This window comes from Vigna umbellata, chromosome 7, assembly GCF_029865625.1.
Source record: "Vigna umbellata cultivar VRB3 chromosome 7, Vumbellata_1.0, whole genome shotgun sequence".
NCBI lineage: Eukaryota > Viridiplantae > Streptophyta > Magnoliopsida > Fabales > Fabaceae > Vigna > Vigna umbellata.
The window spans coordinates 44,650,905-44,672,402 of NC_142171.1; the positions used below are offsets into that span (position 1 = coordinate 44,650,905).

Below are 21,498 nucleotides of genomic sequence, written 5' to 3' on the forward strand. Positions count from 1 at the left end.
CATCTTGATGTATTTGGTTCTTCTGGTTTCATTATTTCATTTTTCGTGTATAACTCTATACACCGGAATATGTTGTTTTTTTTTTCAATGAAAATAGTGTAACTTTCCATCGATTTTATGAAAATGGTCAAATTTTAAAAAATTAGTAAATCGTGTTTGGGGGAAGACGACTTCTTCAATGGAAGTCGTGTTTTATGTACATGATATCTCACTTTAAAATGTTTAAAAAACAAGATGAATAAAAGTCATTAGATTTGATAACGACGATGATTGTAGTAATCTTGAAAATGAGGATGAAAATGAAGATGCTGCATTACCCAAAAAAAAAATTAGTATCATAAATTTAAAGTAATTGGAGTGACTTTGTTTAAATATTGTGTATACATTATATTTTTAGACATATTTGTTTTTGGCAATACCTGTTTACAGTGATAAAGCGGTGAAAGTTGTTTTGGAACATTTCATCCATTTCTGCATTATTTCGATGAGGTTATCTTAGCATCTGGTGGCTGAATTGTTGATGTTGCCATGGTGTATTGCTCTGTGCTGTTAAATACCCACTATAGTGCTATATATAGTGGATTATTGGTTTTGTGTAATATTATGCATTTGATAACACTAGTATATTGTTGAAACTTTGTATTCTTTTCGTGTGTCTAAATCAGATATCTCTTTGTTTGTTCAACCTGATCATAAAGATTTTTTCCCACCTTCTTTTCATGTAAAATTTGAATTTTTTCCAGTAATACATATTGTGGCTTTGAAATATTCAGTAATATATATATATATATATATATATATATATATATATATATATATATATATATATATATATTATAATTAAGAAAAATAAAAGTAAAGATATTTAATAGAATCGATTTTGAATGAATATTATCTTTTCAAGTGTTTATTTTTCTTAATGTATGAAATATACTTTAAACATATATAAAGCAATGCAAAGGGTATTTAAGCATGGATATGACTAAATAAATAGATACTTTAAATCATATTAGAGTTGCATAAAAAATAACTACAAAATTTTTTTCACGCACTTTTTTAGTGTTTTTTTCATTTTAATTTTTTTAACTAATATTCTTATAGAAGGGGGTATTTAATTAACTTGTATAGTGTATATAACTAATTTTGGTTTTCGGCAAATGTTAGCCACTAACATGGTTAAAAAAAATTAAAGTTTTTGTAATGTGCTGTTTAGATTTCATAATTGCTTATTTGTTAGTATTGTAAGAACTGTATTTGATGTATCTTATGGATAAGAATAACTCAAGTTATTATGTATATAATGGTATTTAAAAGGGATATACGTAAGATTTAATTATTGATTGAAAGGGATATACGTAAGATTTAATTATTGTTTATTTGATGTATCTAATTTTTTGGTTTAAAATTTCGTTTTTGTTATTATTTTTTGGTTCAATTTTGTTTTTTTTTTAATTTTTAAAAATGTTTAATTTAGTCTTTAATGTTATAATGTTATAGCTAAGTGAGTTCGAGTGGTTAGGTAACATTTGTGTGAAATGTGACAATAATATGTTGACTGTGGAGTTATACTGCAAAATTTTAATTTAGGTTTTGCACGAATAAAAAAGAGTGAGTTGTTGGAGATTAGAAATTGGAAACCTAAATTTGGAGATTTGTTTGTTCATTCTTGGAGAAGAAAAACCACTAGTGCAGCGAGGGGCTTTTACCGCGGTTCTTGAACCGCGGCATATTCAGCCGCGGTAGTAAGTCAGACACTTTAGGTCGCGGTTCTAACCGCGGTATATAGGTTGCGGAATATGCCGCAGTTGTCGAGGGAACCGCGGTCTAAAGCCATTTTTTTAAAAAAAAAAAAAAAAGACACTATATGCCGCGGTTCAACCGCAGCAAAAGAGTGTAGAATATGTCGCGGTTAGTGTCAAAACCGCGGCCATATGTCTCGTTTTTTAAAAAAAACGAATCACTATATGTCGCGGTTGTGGTTAGAACCGCGGCATATTCCCCTGCAGTTTTTTAAAATTGCAGGTATGTTTTTGTGATATCCACTACCACAAAAACAGACCTGCATATAAAAACATGTACAGAAATTCAATTTCAACATAACAAACACATGTTCAAATGTATTTCAACATCAAATAAAGTACAAAGTCTAAGAAAATTCTATCTAATCAAATGCATTGTTTAAATCTAAATCTAAGAGCTATTGTATAATCTAACTATATACTTCGCAGCAGCGTTCCTAATGAATAATAGTGACTTCTCAGGAACTGGTGTAGTAGTCTTGAATCTCTGCAAAAGACAATTCATTTTAATTAGTGTATATGAATTCAACATCGCGGATCATGTCCTCCAATTTGTCTTCATCCGGTCGATCTTCTTCCATGGTGGAATCAGTAACATTTACACTTTGAGAGTCAGTGGGAAAATCCATTTCTTCGCCGTGCCAGATCCATGTTGTATAGCATCTTAGAAAACCATCACATATAAGATGTTCTCTAATTTGAGTTGCGTTCAACTTTCTCCCATTCAAACAGTTCACACAAGGACATCTAAACTTCACTTCATCATCAGTTCTCCCCTCATTACGTTGCGCAAATTGTATAAATTCCTCTACACCTCTCTCGTACTCAGCACTAATACGTGGTAAATTAATCCAATTTCGATCCATATTCCTAAATATTACATAAAAAGATAAGCTACTAAAAATCAAACTTGCAATTTCATACATATCATTGAAACTTAGTGAATAATATTTTAAGGTTTATAAATAATACAAGAACTACAACACACATTACCAAAACTATAGCAAAAACCATACCATACATTACCAAAACTATAACAATTTCATGCATTATCAAAATTAAACCAAAAATTATACCATACACTACCAAAACTATAGAAACTTCATACATTACCAAAACTATAGCATTATCCAAAAACTAATGAAGAAATCACGTTAAGAATGCAAAAGGGCATAAATACCTGGAAGAGGAACGGCGGAAACGCTTGGTGCAAAGTCGCAGCGGAGAGGGAATGACGAGTTTCAAACCCTTTTGATCGGCTAAAACTGTTTCAAACGCGACACAAATGAGAAAGGACCGAATAATTTCAAGTTTAAACGGTGCAGAAACGCGTACCTGAGATGATGGCTGTCGGAGGAGAAGAAAAACGCGAAAACAGAGCGCTGCGCGCGATGAAGAAGACGACACTGTTCCAACGTTTTGTTTTTTAACTCTAACTGGGGAATCTACCGCGGTTCACTACTTAACCGCGGTATATAAGGGGTATATGCTGCGGTTTAACTCCCAACCGCGGCATATACTAATTTAAAAAATTATCCTAAATGGCATTTTTGAAATTATTTTCAAACTATATGCCGCGGTTGCCCGCTGAACCGCGGCATATACATCGAAATATTTCAAATATATATTAAATTAATTTCAGATAGGAGAATATGTCGCGGTTGCTCGAAGAACCGCGGCATATACCCCTGTAACGTGCTGCACACAACTGTCTCCCCAACTGCCTTCTGGGGAATTTCAGAAGTTACAGGGGGTATATGTCGCGGTTGTCCAGAGACCCGCGGCATATACCCCCTGTAACTTCTGAAATTTCTGACTGGCAGAGAAGTTGAGAAGTTACAGGGGGTATATGCCGCGGTTCTATGGACAACCGCGGCATATACCCTTGTAACTTTTCAAATTCTCTGACCCAGTCAGCACCTGCAATAAATTGTCAGGGGTATATGCCGCGGTTGTCCAGAGAACCGCGGCATATACGCTGTTATTTAATTTTTTTATTCATACGTGGCGTCAAAGGTAATGGTTGACTGGAGTATATGCCGCGGTTGTCCAGAGAACCGCGGCATATATGTTCGTTTTATTTACAAAACTGCCACCGCGCACCATTATGCTGCGGTTTCTGTTGAACCGTGGCATAATGTGCGCTGTAAAAGCCCAATTTTTTACTAGTGAACCTATAGCATTCGATCATTGAAGTCTTTTTTTCTTTTTAACTGTTCATTTGGTTTTCGGTTTCCAATTGTGTGTTTGTGAGTCTTAATTTAGTGCTTTATAGTGTTTAATTACGTGAAAAAAAAAGTTTGGAGTTGTTGCTTTAGCATTTGTTGCAAATGCATGTATTTTATAGTGTTTACTTTGGATGATAGTATTTTATAGTTAACAACTTTTTCACAATAACTACGTGTGAAAATTTTATTGGTTGAAAAGCTACAATTGTCAAAATGTTGTCATGGAAAATTGTTAAAAAAAAGTTTTCCGTTTACTTTATATTATCAGCATTGCAAAGGTATTATGTGGCTTGTATGTGGTGAGTGGGTTGTGGTTTCCAGAGGGTTTGATTTGAGGTATAAGTTGTAATTTGTGTTCTTTTTATGACATTAGAACTTGACATGGTAAGTGGTTATATTATATAGGTTGGGATGTGTGATGAGGTTTTTGAAGTTGTGATCTACCATGGTTGACACTTTGTAGATAATGGACCCTCAAATATAGTGATGGAAAACAAGTAGATAAATTTGTGACTCATATTGGTACAAGGTTATTTCGAGACATTGGAAAAACTGTTGCGGTCAACAAGCTCAATTAATATACGAGCACACCTATGAATCATGGGCAAGGAATAAAAAAAATATTAAGATATCTTTAAGGCACAATCAACATATATATTTCCACATAAAACTATAAAACTTTCGAATGATCTTTACGTTATAAGGTATTATTATGTAGTAATAATAACAGAAAATTCATGACAGGACAATGTGTATTTCTTAGAGAAATTCTTATCTTTTAGTTTCCAAGAAAACAAAAGATAGTGTCACAATCTAGTACAAAATTATAATATAAAGCCTTAATTAATTTTAGTGCTAAAGTAGCTTGGATTAGATTCCTGTTGACAAAACGAAAACTACAAAATGCTCAAAAAATCAATTATGTGATGTGATAACCTAAGTGACAAGTCAATTGCTTCTAATTCAATCATGCACTTGCTATTTCTAAACACATTAAGATAGATGTGCAGTACACACGAGATCAAATCTTACAAAATGAAGTAATTGTGGTCTATCTTCCTACTATTGATAAAATTATAGATTATTTGACTAAACATCTCACTCATACAAGATACAACTTGTTAAGAGACAAACTAAACATGATCATGTGACCAACAATTAGAGAGAAAAAACTAGACATAATCAAATATTATGTTAAATATTTAAATGATTCTTGATTTTTGTAATTCACAAATTAATTTTCTTTTATAATGTGACATTACAATAATTATTGTAATTATTCATCAACTTCATATTTAAGAAAATATTTATCCGTGTTACTATAATTATAATTATAAGATCTTGACAGTATAATACTATTTGTATTTAAACAAAACATTATCAATGTAAATAATGACATTTAATTCCATTTTTTTGATTATAATGGTTGTAGGGTTGAGGATTTGGATGTTGAGGTTCACGTTGTGGACCAGGATGATGGGGGCGGTGATAACATCCAGGATGAGACTGATCTTCAATGTAAGCAAGGGTGAAGGAGGCTAAGAATTAGATTAGCTTTGAAAAAGAGAATGATACTGATAATCATCATGAACATGGAATTAAGGTTAAATGTGAGGTTGTTGATGATTTATGGGTGACGACTCAGTGTGAAATTGACTTTGCTGACATGATAGTAAACATTTTTTTCAAATTAAAAAATTAGAAAAGAACTAGAAAAAATCACTAACTTATACATGATAGATTCTATACACCTTTCATTAATTATTTAAGGTTTAATCCTTTTCGACATCCCTATTTATGTACGAATGTCTCAATTGGGTCCTCGTTTTCTAAAGTGTATCAAAATGGTCCTTAATTTTGAAAATTGATATCAATTGAGTCCTTTCCGTTAAGTTGGCTGGACGGCGTTAAAAAAATTGATGAGTGGATGCTGAGATGACGAACGAACGCTCGTCCACCAGCGAACGAACGCTCGTCCACCAACGAACGAACATTCGTCGACCACCGAACGAACGGTCGTCCAGTGTGGAACGAACGGTCGTCCAGCAATAAGAGGTCGACGAGCGTTCGTTCTCTGGTGGACGAGCGTTCGTTCGCTGGTGGACGAGCGTTCGTTCGCTGGTGGACGAACGTTCGTTCGTCATCTCAGCATCCACTCATCAATTTTTTTAACTCCGTCCAGCCAACTTAACGGAAAGGACTCAATTGATATCAATTTTCAAAATTAGGGACCATTTTGATACACTTTAACAAACGAGGACCCAATTGAGACATTCGTACATAAATAGGGATGTCGAAAAGGATTAAACCATTATTTAAACGACAATAAAAAGACCAAATTAAATAAAATTTAAAAAATTTAAAACTAAATTTAAAAATATTAAAATTAAATTAAATAACATTTTGTAATAAAAACGACAGGAAAGGTTGAAATGTGGCGGCTCATGGCCTGGAAGATATAGTTAGTTGTTCAGAATCTGATTTCAGCAGAACCAGCATGAGCCGTTCAATAAACAATTTCCCAAAAATTATAATTTTTCACTACGTACAACAAACAAAATACATTCTTTACATATCCTATTCTAACAACACATTCATTAAAATATAAGAATATCTGTCAGTATTACTCTTTTTTAATTTTTAATATAAAAGTTAATTTTTATTAAAAATCATTTTACCACTGTAAAAATTATTAAATAATGTAAATTTTTCTAAAATATAAAAGAGTATAATTAAAAATATTAATATAATAAATTGTGTGGATTGTATTTTTTAAGAGTATTATAGGACACAAATATCTGTATTCGTGTATATATATATATATATATATATATATATATATATATATATATATATATATATATATATATATATATATATATATCGGAGTTAATATTTATAAGTATTAATTACTTCAGACAGTGAAAAACAAAGATTTTAATAATAACAAATATTAGTTAATTCGCATGTATTTATTATTAAAAAATAAAATAAAATAAAATTTATACTTTATTAAATTAATTAAATTAAAAATTGTAAGATTCCAAAAATACAGTATAAAATTATATAATAGAATAATCACACGTTAATAATACTACAGATCAATCTTACAAAAGATAGGACGTACGCTTATGGCCGAACGACCTTACAGATTAACGAGAAAGTTAAAATTGCACAAATAAGCAATATAGACCGAACGGTTTACAAAAGACCTATACTGAACGATCATACAAAAGAAGAAGGTAAAAGATGATTGAATGATCATCGTACAAATAAACTAACTACTGACCGATCGGTTCTACTGTTCGGTCTTAACTTCTAACCCGACCAAACTTTTTTCTTCCAGCGCTTCTTCTAGCAGCTCTTCTTATTCTGCTCACATCCACACGGATGATCATTGCGACAGGACAATAACCGAACGTACAAAACGGACAAGACAGGAAAATAGGGTAAGCTTATGTAATTTAATTCATGTATCAACATATATTTCATAAAATCAATTAAACCAGATAAATCATTAACTCTTTCATGCAAAGCCTAATACTAGACTCTAACTGTCCGGACTGTATGAAATCTGTGTAGCTACAACGTTCGTGTACCCGGGTGATGTAGTAACTGGGATACCCTCAACAGCTGCCACCCGAGGTTAGTCCTATCTATCCAAATTAACCATAAGGACTAGGACCTCCTGTCATTCCCACACATGACTTACCCTTCTCTACGTGAGAACGAGTAATCACGGAATATCAGGATGAACCGCCGGCTTAGCTTTATCCACATTCATACTTTACCAATTCCAATATCCATTCATGAGATATTCCTCCCCAGAATACTCTTTCATAACCAAAGTCATTTCATTCATATCATATTCCATCATCTTTCATTATTAAAACCTCAACTTAACCAATTTGAATAAAGATCTCGTAGGATACCAAATACCGAATGTTAGTTTTGAACCCAGAACAAGATTGAAAACTTGGAGTGAGACCGAGATGTCTCCAACTCAAAACAGATCAAATCGAGAGAGTTACTCACTGGTTGTGAAAGAGACCGAATACAATAATAGTTCTCAGAGGCTAATAGAATCGAACGTTATTTACCAAGTGAGCCAATTTAATGAACTGACTCTTGAGAGTTCAAACTGGACACCGTAAAGCCTAGGCCGAGTACTAAGACTTTAGGCCGAAACTAATTAAGACAGATACTGTAAGACATCAAATAATAGCACTTGACGGAATCATATGAAGAAACCGAACGCCAATAAATACTTAGCTTCTTAATGAGTTAAACATCGAGGAAACCGAATGCCAGTCGAAGACCGGGTCCTGTAGAGAGCGAACACTATTGAGTTTGGACGAACGCTCTTATTATAAAGATAGATTACGAAAATGAGAACGAACGCCTGGTGTAAGACCGAGCGCTTACTTAGTACGAGCTCTTGGCGTAAGACCGAACATTTACTTAGTACGAGCGCTTGGTGTAAGACCGAGCACTACTTAACTTATAGAATAAAGGCCTGATAAATATAAGATATCTTTTAACTAATGTTCAAGAAAGAAAAAAATATACAAATACATATAGATATACTGAAGTTTATAATCAAATCCCAAGGAACGAATATCCTTGGTTGAACACTTAAGTACAACTATTACCAAACGAAATGAAGACGCTAGTCTTCAACTAGAATTCTCTCCAAATGAAAGAACCCAGTTCCAACCGAGTCCACAGGAAAACCGAACACTATATCGAACGAGCGCTGGTCTATTACCAAACACTTATTAAGAACGAACGCTACTGAGAACGAATGTTTGTATAATTGAATGATCAATACTGACTCTCGACAATGTCCCTACCCATTTCATGGCTTTCATTAATCATCAATACTTTTAAACAACATACCATATTTCATCATCAACCAAATCATCAAACCCAATATCATTCCAGTTCCTCATACAGTCAACAATGCAGTAACAACCATTTTTCATATTCATTCAGAAATCAACGAACATGCATCCATACAAAGCAAGAATCTAAATCAAATTAGATAAGCTTCCCTTACCTCTAAGCGTGACCGAACGTTCACAGAGGAAGAATACGATTTCACCACTACAAGTCCTTCTACCCTCAACGCTCAACAATTTCCAGACAGCTCGGAATCGAAAACTGATCGGTTCAAACGAACGCCCTCGACGCCGGAAATGCTCAGGTGTGGTCTGTTTGATGATCGGAAGAAGAAAAGAGTGAGATTTTGTAGAGAGAAGGTGAAGAAATCTAGGGAGAAAGAGGAGAAAACGAGAGTTCAGAACTTTGGGGAAGAATGGTGCATGTAGAAGTGGCGTGAATTTTTGAAAACTTTGAGTTTTACTTCTACCGTCAAAACTGAACAGCCACTCCACTGCTCACACCTGTCTTCCACTGCTCACACCTGTCTTCCACTTCCTGGTTTTCAGATCCCTTTTTTTAACACATGTAATCCACTAAGATGGGGTTTTGAGTGAATTTGAATGAGTCTGACAAAAATAAAATTAATTTATATGTTATTAATTTAAATTTAATTAAAATAAATTTTAATTTATTTTCGATTTATATTAAAATTTATTTATTTTTTAATAATTTAATTTTAAAATTTTATAAAAATAATTAAATATTTTTGGATATTTATCTATGATTAGGAATTTTAAAATATTTGTAGATATTTTAAAAGGAAATAAGTACTTTCAGTACTAATTTGGTAACAGAGTATATGCGTGCCTGGTCGGTTGGATCTATCTGAAACAATCGTCTCCCCTGTTTCCATTTTAGTAAGAGACCAAAGCGAAGTTGAAGACTAGAAATTCAATGGCAGAAGCGCACGTGCTGATCTTCCCTCTTCCAATTCCCGCACATGTTCTGTCCATGCTGAAGCTCGCGGAGCTTCTAGTCCTTCAGAATCTCCGCGTCACCTTCCTCACCACCAACACCATCCACAGCCGCCTCGCTCGTTTCGGTGAAATCCAAGTTCTCTCAGAATCCTACCCCACGCTCCATTTCAAGACCTTTTCCGATTGTTACGACGAGGGTAACCACCCTGGATTCGGAGACCGTATCTGGGACCTCATTTCTTCTGTAACTCTCCACGCTAAGCCCTTCTTGAGAGATATTCTGCTCTCCCACACTCCTCAAATTCCCAAACTTAGTTGCGTTATTCAGGATGGAATCTTCGGAAGCCTTTCCTCTGGCGTCGCTTCTGAGTTAAACATATCCATACCAATCATTCATTTCCGAACCGTTAGTTCTTGCTGCTTCTGGGCTTATATGTCTGCTACAAAGCTCCTCCAGTGCCAAGAACTTCCCATTAGAGGTATGTATATTGACTTCAAATTCATTCATCCCTCTCACCCTATCTAAAATCCACGCCTTACTTGTACCTTCTTTCAATATGCGCATTTCATTTAGTACATGTTCCAATTTCTTTTTGACCATGACAATTTCATTATCAATAGCCATATCTGCTATAATCTCTTAATTAATGGTTCAGGTTTTTCACTTATCAGAAAATTGTTCTTATTCTTAAAGTCAATTTGCGAAGGAACAATTAACTGATACAGTAGACAAAATTTGTATAGATTCAGCAGCACTGGTGATGTGGTTAACATATAAGATGAACTTATGATGTGAGTGGTTGTAGGAGATGACGACATGGATCGGATCATAAAAAACTTGCCAGGCATGGAGAACTTGCTTCGGTGCAGAGATCTCCCGAGTTTCTTTCGACCAAACAAAGAGGGGAACTCGACTTTTGAGTCCTATGCAGACCGGAGTCGACAATCACTTGCAGCAGACGCGGTTATCCTCAACTCATTTGAAGATCTAGAAGGCCCTGTCCTCTCCCAAATACGTCATAATTTTTCCAAAGTTTACACCGTTGGCCCTCTCCACCACCATTTGAACATGAGAAAAGCAGAATCCAACAAAGGAAAAGAGATTCCCAGGTTTAAGAACAGTATTTTTCAAGTAGACAGGAGCTGCATGACGTGGCTCGACGCTCAGCCCGAAGGGTCAGTGATGTATGTCAGCTTCGGAAGTACCACTATTATGAACAAGGAAGATTTAATGGAGATTTGGCACGGTTTGGTGAACAGCAAGAAGAGGTTCCTGTGGGTGAAGCGGCCTGACATTGTTGCAGGAAAACACAATGAGGAACACGTACCAACTGAGGTGAAGGAAGGAACTAAAGAGAGGGGGTTCATTGTAGAGTGGGCTCCGCAAGAGGAGGTGCTGACACACAAGGCCATTGGTGGGTTCTTGACACACAGTGGGTGGAACTCAACCTTGGAGAGCCTGGTGGCTGGTGTGCCCATGATTTGCTGGCCATACTTTGCAGATCAGCAGATTAACAGCAGGTTTGTGAGTGAGGTTTGGAAGGTTGGATTGGACATGAAAGACGTTTGTGACAGAGATGTTGTGGAGAAGATGGTAAATGATGTCATGGTTCATAGGAGGGAGGAGTTTCTGAAATCAGCTCAAACAATGGCTATGTTGGCTCACCAGAGTGTGAGTCCAGGTGGTTCCTCGTACACCAGTCTCCACGATTTGATTGAGTACATTATATCAGCCAGCAGAGAAAATAATTAGCACTGCCCAATTCCTCAAGCTTCCTTCTTGCAATCATATCTCACATCTACTGTGGGATCCTAAATGATGTTTCTTTACTATTTAGGTTCTGTATTGGTAAAAAGAAAAAGACAGAATGGAAAAATAAATTTTTGGAATGTGGCATCATAAACGTTAGAGTCCTAAGCTGATACCAACTCCAAATGTGGCAATTGCAGATGATCTTTTAGAGGATGGGACCTCTATATATTTTAGTCTGCATTTTTGTAAAATTTTATTTGTTTTTTATGTTTTTGCTTTCATCTTCTTCTTCCTACACCAGCTCCCACACCTGTTCTCCATGTTTTTGTTTTTTTTTCTTACACAAGTCTTCTTTCCCACTTCATCTTTTTTTTCTTATTTCCGTCCCGTATCCTTTGTTTTTCATGTTCTTGCTACACCAGTCCCACATCCGTCGAGGTTGTGAATGCCAAAAGAGAGAGATTGATTGGGATAAGGGTAATGAGAAACTCCATTAGCGCATGGGTAGTGGAACAGTGGTCTCTCATTGAAAGTGTTGTACATTTTCTTTTCTTCACCACTGCACATAGTATGACTGTATTCTAGATAAACAGATTGAAAAATGTTTTGGAAAATGTTATTTGGACAACAAAAGTTTGACACAATTTTGACAACGGCGACGTGGCAGCTGTGCATTGGCTCAGTGAATTGAAAACAAACCAGAAAAAACCCAAAATACCCCTCACCCCGGTTCACTGAGCCAATTCACAGCTGCCACGTCGCCGTTGTCAAAATTGTGTCAAAATTTTGTTGTCCAAATAACATTTTCCAAATGTTTTCTTAACAATTTTTTTATATTTTTGGACAGATTGTTTGGCCAGGCACCTTTTTACAACGCGAAACATGATGTCGAACAAAAACTTCACAAAATGGTGCAATCTATTTCATTTATGAGAATAATTATTTAAAATAAAAAAAATTCGCATTAATTTTTCGTTGATTTTTTATTAGTGTGATGATATAATGAAAAAATAACAGATATAAGATCAAAAAGTTATAAAAAAATCTATTTTAGAATATCATTTTATTCTTGCTTAAATAAAAAATTGTTAAAAGTACGAATTCACAAAATGCTTCCTATTACTACTTTCATATGATAAAATCGAAGTATGCTTAGCAATAACTCTTGCATTTCCACAAAAAAGAGTTATTTAATTTATATTGATACCAAAAAGTTTGGTCGCACAAAAAGTTTGGTCTCTACGTAGGGACAACCAAGGTGTGAATCCTAACAAAAATTAAGTTTAAAAATTAAATGTTAGTCTCTACTAACATAGAGACAATCAAACTGTGAATCCTAACAAAAATTAAGTTTAAAAATTAAATTTAAAGTATTTAGTAAGGTCTTATTATTATTTACTAATTATTAACTACTAAATAAGGTGGGAAAAGAAATGAAATAAAAAGGAAAAAGAATCAAAAAATCAATACTAGCTAAAGAAACCTAAACTAAAATAATGAATTAATGCAACTAAATTGGTCTAAACAAATGAACATTTCTACTCTAGAGAACCTAAGACTAGAAATACAAAGACTAACTATATAAAAAAAACAAGCAAGAATGGATTAATAAATATATCTTAGAAAGTAAATGATAATGCAATGAATTGGAAACAGAACCATGAATAAGAAATCAAAATCTAAAGGAACAAAATTAAAATCCAATCAGTAGAAGACATTAAGCAAAAGTAAAGTTTTAATAAGTGGAACATCACAAAATCCTAAACTAAAACTTGGAAATAAAAGAATTACAAATTAAAACTAAAATCAATTCAACAAAGACACCTAAAGCAAATATTTTACCAAACTCCACGGTGAACATAATATGTTCCAACCTGAACTTGGGATGAGTCTATACAAAAGCTATTGAAAATGGTAAAATTCTACCACGCAGTTTTGCTTGTTTAAAGATGAAGAAGTGAATACATTTTATTTGAAACAAGCAGTTTTGTTTAATCAACAGTTTCCAGCACATAAACTTCTACCTAAATACTGCATTTGCAATTGGTTCTTGTAATGAAGGTGCACTGAAACATAACTAGATATGACAGATTAAGTAACACAAAAGAAAATATGATGAATATGCAATAGTGCATTGCTGGTATTAGTTATTTTCCTTACTGACTGATTTTATGTAATGAATCAAATCTTGCATGCTGGAGTGAGAAGAACCAGCTGGACTCACACTCTGGTGAGCCAACATAGCCATTGCTTGAGCTGATTTCAAAAACTCATCCCTCCTATGAACCATCAGATCATTTACCATCTTCTCCACAACATCTCTGTCACAAACATCTTTCATGTCCAATCCAACCTTCCAAACCTCACTCACAAACCTGCTGTTAACCTGCTGATCCGCAAAATAAGGCCAACAAATCATGGGCACACCAGCCACCAAACTCTCCAAGGTTGAGTTCCACCCACTGTGTGTCAAAAACCCACCAATGGCCTTGTGGGCTAGCACCTCCTCTTGCGGCGCCCACTCCACCATCAACCCTCTCTCTTTAGTCCCTTCCTCCACCTCTTCCGGTATCCGGTCATCGTTCTCTCTTCCCACCACCAAATCAGGCCGCATCACCCACAAGAACCGTTTCTTGCTGTTCACCAAACCGTGCCAAAACTCCATCAGTTCCTCCCTTGTCACAATCGTTGAAGTACCGAAACTCACATATAACACCGAACCCTGAGCCTGAGCGTCAAGCCACGCCATGCAGCTCCTGTCCACTTCAAAAAAACTACTCCGAAAGGAAGGAGCATCATTTGCTCCATTGGTTTCGGCTTTTCTCACGTTCAAATGGTGGTGGAGAGGGCCAAGGGTGTAGACTTTGGGAAAGTGAAGACGTATCTGAGAGAGGACAAGGCGATCCAACTCCTCAAAAGTGTTGAGTATCAACGCGTCTGCTGCAAGTGATTGTTGGGTCTGAAACGAAACCCAGTCAATAGACAAGTTCCCTTTTGCCCCTGGTCTGCAGAAACTAGGGAGATCTCTACAACGAAGCAAGTTTTCCATGCCTGGCATATTGGTTATGATGCGATCCATGTCTTCATCTCCTACAACCAGTTACATTCTTCATTAATTAACTATAAACCCAACTTTTCTGAAAATAAGTCGTTTTTCTTGTGTTCTGTAATTTCTCAGAAACATAACTTAAGTATATATATACACACACATATACACCAAGAGAGTCATAAACTCTTAGTATTGAGTTCAACCTTCCAATCAATGGAGTTGGTGTATATATATACTAAATGGAATGCAAACTGTTTAAAGAAAGGTCCGAATGAGATTGTGTGCGCATATCTGGACCCGAGTTCTCCACATACCTCGAATGGGAAGTTCGTTGGTTTTGAAGAGGTTTGGAAGCCAGAAATAAGGCCAGAAGCAACAGGGACTACTGGTTCGAAAATGAATGATTGTTATCCTTATCCCTAACTCAGAAGCCAAGTCATTGGAAAGGCTTCCCAGGATGCCATCCTGAATAATGCAGGTAACTTTGGGAATTTCAGGACTCTGGGCGAGCAGGATATTTCTCAATAGGGGCTTGGCGTGCAGAGTTGTGGAAAGTATTATGTCCCCAGAAGTGTCTCCGGATCCAGTGTGATTGCCATGGCTGTAGCAATCGGCAATGGTGTTGAAATGGAGGGTGGGGTAGGAGGCTGAGAGAGATTGAATGTCACCATAACGAGTGAGACGGTTGTGGATACTGTGAGTGTTGATGAAGGTGACGTGGAGATGGTGAAGGGCAAGAAGCTCGGCGAGCTTCAGCATAGGCCGTACATGGCCCTGGAATGGACAGGGGAACATGACCACGTGTGCTCCGGCCATTGATATCCTCTCCTTCTTGATGGTTTCCTTTCTTTTTAGGAAAATGTTCTTTTTAAAGGTAACTAGTTTGAATAGCAGGTGTTTTGGATAAAGTTTCTTTTAACAACTAAAATTTGCCAAACTTTTTCACAACGGGAAGTGGCGGATCACCATTGGTCCATTTCAAAATGTTACTTTTTTTAAATGAAAAGACATAAAATTACTTATATTCAACTCATAATCGAGTCGCATTCCAAGTGGAGGGTTTGAACTTGAGACCAAGCACACACACCCTCCAATTATACTTAAATACTCTTTCAACTTTTTTCGAAATTTACTATGGAACCAATATTAATTTAATTTTCTTCCCTTCCTTAAATATTCCTCAACATTGTTTTTCATCACAATTTATTATATAATACCACAAAATAAAATACTGAAGGTAAGAAATGATTTTATTTATACGGGTCTTATATATAAGATAACGTGCTGTCAACTTTGACCTTTGCTGACTATTTTAATCATAACGTTTTCCACAGACCTCCAAATGACGTGGTTCTTTTTTTATTAGAAACTAGACTCAAAAATCTTTCCAATGACTACTAATTTTTAATTTTTGGACATCTGAGTAGGTACACTTAATTCCTTAAAGTTAACGTTTTACATATTCCTTTCAACTTTCACTGGTTGTTTTGCTCTTAACTTTCTGCACCGAACTCCAAATGAGTTGATTCTTTTTTTGTTGGAATCTAGACTCAAAGAGCTTTCAAATGACTACTAATTTTTAGTTTTTGGACATCTGAGTTGGTACATTTAATTCCTTAAAGTTAACGTTTTATATATTCGTGTTAGGTCTGACCTTCGCTGGTTGTTTTGCTGATAACTTTCTCCACCGAACTCCAAATGAGTTGATTCTTGTTTTGTTGGAATCTAGACTTAAAGATCTTTCAAATGAATATTAAGTCATAATTTTTAGACCACTATAATAGATGTAGTTAATTTCCCAAAAACACATTTTTTTAAGCTTCCTAAATGGGTTTCCTTTCAAGTTATTGTTTCATGTTTCTTATTTTATTCTATTTTATTTTATTTCTTTATAAACTTGCAACCATCAACCATGACCAACACGAGTCATCCATTGAAAAAAATTGACAAAGACAGCCTTAAGCACAGAAATATCACCATGACCAGGGACTAATTGCTGATTTGTACAAAAAGTTACATGTTACTCCCCAGCTAGGAGAACTTGACTCCTCAAGGTCATTTTTGTGTCCTATCGATGATTTTTTCTATTTTTTTGCATGTTACTCAAGTTGCTCATCATTGATGGTGTCAAGTGTATCAAAACACAGTTTGCCCCACTCAATTGTGGAGGAAAAAGCTTCTATAGGAGTTTGAACCAAGGTACTTCAACCGGATTCTCCATGATGGTTTTGCTTGTATTGTTGGTGACTTTTTCCAATTTTTGAGATGGGTGAGTGAGTTTAATGATCATGCATATCAAATTCATTAACATTCCATGATGAGAACCTAGTTTGGTTCAATCCATGAATATTAACATTGAAGGAAGATGTTGTGAATTGGAAATGTTCGATACAATCTATTACAATAATTTTTAAAATATTAACATCAACATGATAGAAAAGGAGACATTTCTCCCCTCATGAGTCAATCTTTCATTCAAAACATCAACAAACTTGGTTTTGAAAGAACGTGGCACACACAACTACATAAAAAAAAACTTTTCACGTTAGAACAATCCAAAAAATAATTAACAAAACAAGAAACACAAATTGGCAAAGGGGAAAAGGAAAATGTGAAAGGGAAAATGAAATAGTGAAATACCTTGCCCCCATCACCGAAGTCACTGGAGTTTTCCATTTCCCACAACAAAATTAATGGAAAGGAGAACATGTGTCTCGCCAAGTTGCTTCACCAAAGAAGATGAAGCTAAAATAGAGAGAAAGGAGAGAGAAAGGAGAAAGCTTGAAGAGAGAAAGGAGAGAGCTTGAAGAGAGAAAGGAAAAGGCTTGAAGAGAGAAATGAGTGAGCTTGAAGAGTCAAAGGAGAGAGCTTGAAGAAAGATAGGAGAGAGCTTGGAGAGAGGATGGAGAGAGAACGATGAAAGAGATTAGAGAGAGGACGAAAATGAAAAGTGGAGAGAGAATGAAAATTATGTTCAATATGAAAGGGTAAAAATATGGGTATTTTCGAAATTATCAAAATGGTTAACCAGAATCCTTTTTCATGTCACATTTTTACAAAAATTATTTATTTCAAACGGACCAATCTACATTCTCAAAAAGTTGGTAAAAATGAGTTGTTAATATATCAGGATCTAGGTGTTTTATACCTCATTCACTTTTAAAGAGAGAAAATAATATAAATTTATAAGATATATAATATAATAAGAATAAATTTATAGTTTGAATAGTAGGTGTTTTATACCTCATCCACTTTTAAAGAGAGAAAATAATATAAATTTATAAGATATATAATACAATAAGAATAAATTTATGGTCCTTGACTAGGTATCATTTCTTATTAAAAATTGGCTTGACCAAATGCTATTATCTCGTATACTAAAAGACACGACTTTTAATGTTCAGGAAATCTGGAATATCAAAGAGGACTTGAGATTCCATTATTTTTATGTTAACACGATGAAAATTAAAAATCTTTATTATTATATAAAATAATATCTTTTTTAATTATATTTATTTTATTTTATAATTTAAAATTATAATATATTATCATATTATTAAAAAGAATGCCAACTTGTTATATTTATTTAAAAAGAAGTCAAAGTATTATTTTAAAATATAAAATTGATATTAAAGATAGTTTATCGACAAAAAGAAGCTTTAAAAGATATAAGACTTCGACAATAATACTTTAAAATTCCAAAAATATATGACAGGAGAATAATGTCTATGTGAAGGCTTGAATAGACTTTGATAACAGTTGAGTAGACACATAATTTATTTATGGGATATTTTGGATTGCCTTTCTTTTACATTATGAGAATATCTATTGGGTACATTATGAGAATATCTATTGGGTGACTTTTCTCGGTTGTTTCTGATAGGTGATACATATCTTACCGGAGCATTAGTAGATGAAGAAATAATATAAGAACTTACCTTGATTGATATATGCTTCATTAACGGGACCTTCTTCACTAGCAATTTCTTGATTAGTTTCTTCATAAATAGGAGAATTCTCTTCACTCTCAATTTCAATCAAGTTTAACTATTGCATTTCTATAGGTTCATCATGGATTACTCCTCCAATTTTAAATTCATGGTCTCCAATTTGTTTCTTTTTAGCGATTGATGATGGAGCTGCTAAATACCAATTTAGCTCTTTATTCATGGACTCCCTTAGAGAGCTGAATTGGATACTATAGGAGAAAAGAAAGGTTCATAGGAAAGTTACATCCATAGTGATATAGGTTTTCTTGGTGGTAGGGTCAAAATATTTGTAGTTTTGTTTATGCAATCCATAGCCCAAGAATAAGCACCTAACAACACATGGATCAAGTTTGCTCCATTGGTTTTTGTGAAGATGAATAAAAACCACACACCTAAAAATCCTAGACTGAAGCATCAACACGGTAGGTAATTGTACATGAGAGGAAAGTACTTGCAAAGGTGTTTTAAAATGCAAGAAATTGGAGGGCATGCGGTTAAAGAGGTATACCATTGCAGTTATAACATCGTCCCAATGATGAGTTAGAACATGGGTGTCCAGAAGAAGAGCACGTGTTGTCTCCAAGATATGATGATTTTTACATTCGGCATCACCATTTTGTTTTGGAGTTTGTGAGCATGAGGTCTTGTGAAGAAGACCATGTTGCAAGATGTATGCTTTGAAGTGATGGTTAACAAACTCCCCTCCATTGTCTGAGTGAAGAACTTGAATCTTGGCTAAAAACTATTTCTGAATCATGACATGAAAATTCTGAAATATTTGAAACACTTCATCTTTAGTCTTCATCAACTAAAGTCATGTCATTCGTGTGCAATCATCGACAAATATTAGAAACCAACAGTGACCATATACAATAGTCTTAGGGGAAGGTCCCCACAAATTAGAATGTATTATAACAAAAGAAACATTGATTTTATTCAAACTCATATTATAGGTGGTTCTATGGCTTTTAGCCAAAATACAGGTATCACATGTAAACTCAACATTTTTTAAATTTAAAAATAAATTTGGAAAAAAAATGTCTCAGATAACTGAATGATGGATGTCCTAAACGACGATGCCACAACCATATTTCTCGTTCTTTGCTATTAAACTAGTGATACCTGTTATATGCTTCTCCTTTGTTAAAATCATCTAGGCAGTATAGCCCCTCTCTCTTAGTACCACGCCCAATAATCTTCTTGTTGAGAATATATTAAAGAAGGCAAAAATAGAGTATATCAATACCACACATTTGAGTTCTTCAGTTATTTGACTTATAGACATTGATTTATTAGATAATGTAGGAATAAGAAGAATGTGATATAAGGAGAGTGAGGGGTTTATAATGCCATAGTTCCAGCACTTGTGACTGGGTATGTAACTCCATTTGCATTTGCAATGCAAGTCCTACGTGGTAGGGTTGAATGGGAGAAGTCCATGGGATCAAAGGTTATATGGTTTATTGCCCTGGAGTCAATAATCCATGCACTTGCATCCTGAGAATTAGAACTACAAAAAACTTGACCGTAGTTACCTGGTTCCATTAAAGTAGAGGAACTAGTCATAAGAACAAGTGAGAACTGAGACTCGATAGTGATTATTGTAGCTTTACCAATGTCTTCCTCAAGTTGAGTAATTTCTTTTTTCTTTTTAGATTGCAACTCATGCCACCACTCTAGATACCCATGTAACTCGAAACAAGTGTCATGAGTGTGTCTAGAATTTCCATAATATGTGCACTTTTCTCCATCGAATAGACCATTTGACTTCAAGATTGAGTTGTGTTTCCTAGTAACTAGTGTTGGCTGTTGGCCAACTTATGAGCCCTTAGTGGCAATAACAACACCACTTGTTATATTCTTTGCTCTAGATGTCATCACAATCTGACGAGTGTCCTCTCTTCGAACATATGCATAAGCCTGCTCGATTGTGGGAAATGGCTTAGTTGGAGTATGTCGCTTTGAATGTTATCAAGTCGGCTATCCGATCCATCGAGAAAGATATAAACTCTTTTCTCCTGTAGCAAAGCATCGTTTTATTTTATATCTCTTGGGCACTCCATGAGATTAGGACGTCGAAAGTATATCTCCCGCCATAATTCTTGCAGATCATTACAATATTTTTCAATCAATCCTCCTTTCTACTACATCCAGGTTACCTTAGTCGAAGGTCATAAACATGAGAAGTATCAGATCTGTCAAAGTATATCATACCAATGACATCTCAAACCTCTTTGGCTATTGAGAATCGGATGAAATTCCCTACCAGTACGAGGGATCCATCGAGTTGATCAACCATTTCACTATAGCGTTCTTAGTTCGCTATTTACGGAATGCCGAATTAGTTTCCGATGGCGGAGGGAAGGATCCATCAATATATCTTAGTTTGTATTTGCCCAAGATGTACATCTCAACCACCTAAGACCATAGGGCATAGTTGGAACCATCTAATTTGATGTTGATCAGTACCGTTGAAAAATAAGAGATCGACGATTGACATGTTGGATGTCATTTTGATAAAACCTCCGTCATTTTGGTCGTAAGATTTTCCCAAATGGAATCGGAAGCGGAAACGTTTGATGGATGCATCGTGGAATCGTCAATCGTTGAAGAATCACCCATTTCGAAGGAATCAACCATTTATTCAGAATTTTTTGGGCCCTAAGATTATGCTCTTGATACTATGTTAAAACATAAGGTATTTTATTCACCTTATTGTTTCCTCAATCCTTTACAGAGTATAAATAGATACAAGAAAGAGATTTTTTTGAAGCTTTTCTAGCCTATACATGATACTCATACACTACAAGAAAAAACGT

The 21,498-nt window shown here is 34.9% G+C and overlaps 2 protein-coding genes across 2 annotated transcripts; one reads left to right on the top strand and one right to left on the bottom strand.

Annotated features, from left to right (window-relative positions):
* The first annotated feature begins 9,768 nt into the window (after positions 1 to 9,768).
* LOC124826721 (7-deoxyloganetic acid glucosyltransferase-like) lies at positions 9,769 to 11,936 on the top strand. Its single transcript, XM_047299629.2, has 2 exons — positions 9,769 to 10,367; positions 10,695 to 11,936. The coding sequence occupies exons 1-2, from the start codon at positions 9,866 to 9,868 to the stop codon at positions 11,639 to 11,641; spliced, it is 1,449 nt and encodes a 482-aa protein (XP_047155585.2). The 5' UTR covers positions 9,769 to 9,865; the 3' UTR covers positions 11,642 to 11,936.
* A 1,595-nt stretch (positions 11,937 to 13,531) lies between these two features.
* On the bottom strand, positions 13,532 to 15,536 carry LOC148196367 (7-deoxyloganetic acid glucosyltransferase-like). Its single transcript, XM_088094804.1, has 2 exons — positions 15,005 to 15,536; positions 13,532 to 14,731 (listed from the first exon to the last, which is right to left on the bottom strand). Exons 1-2 carry the CDS (start codon positions 15,504 to 15,506, stop codon positions 13,785 to 13,787), a joined length of 1,449 nt encoding a protein of 482 aa, XP_087950930.1. The 5' UTR covers positions 15,507 to 15,536; the 3' UTR covers positions 13,532 to 13,784.
* Positions 15,537 to 21,498: the final 5,962 nt, after the last annotated feature.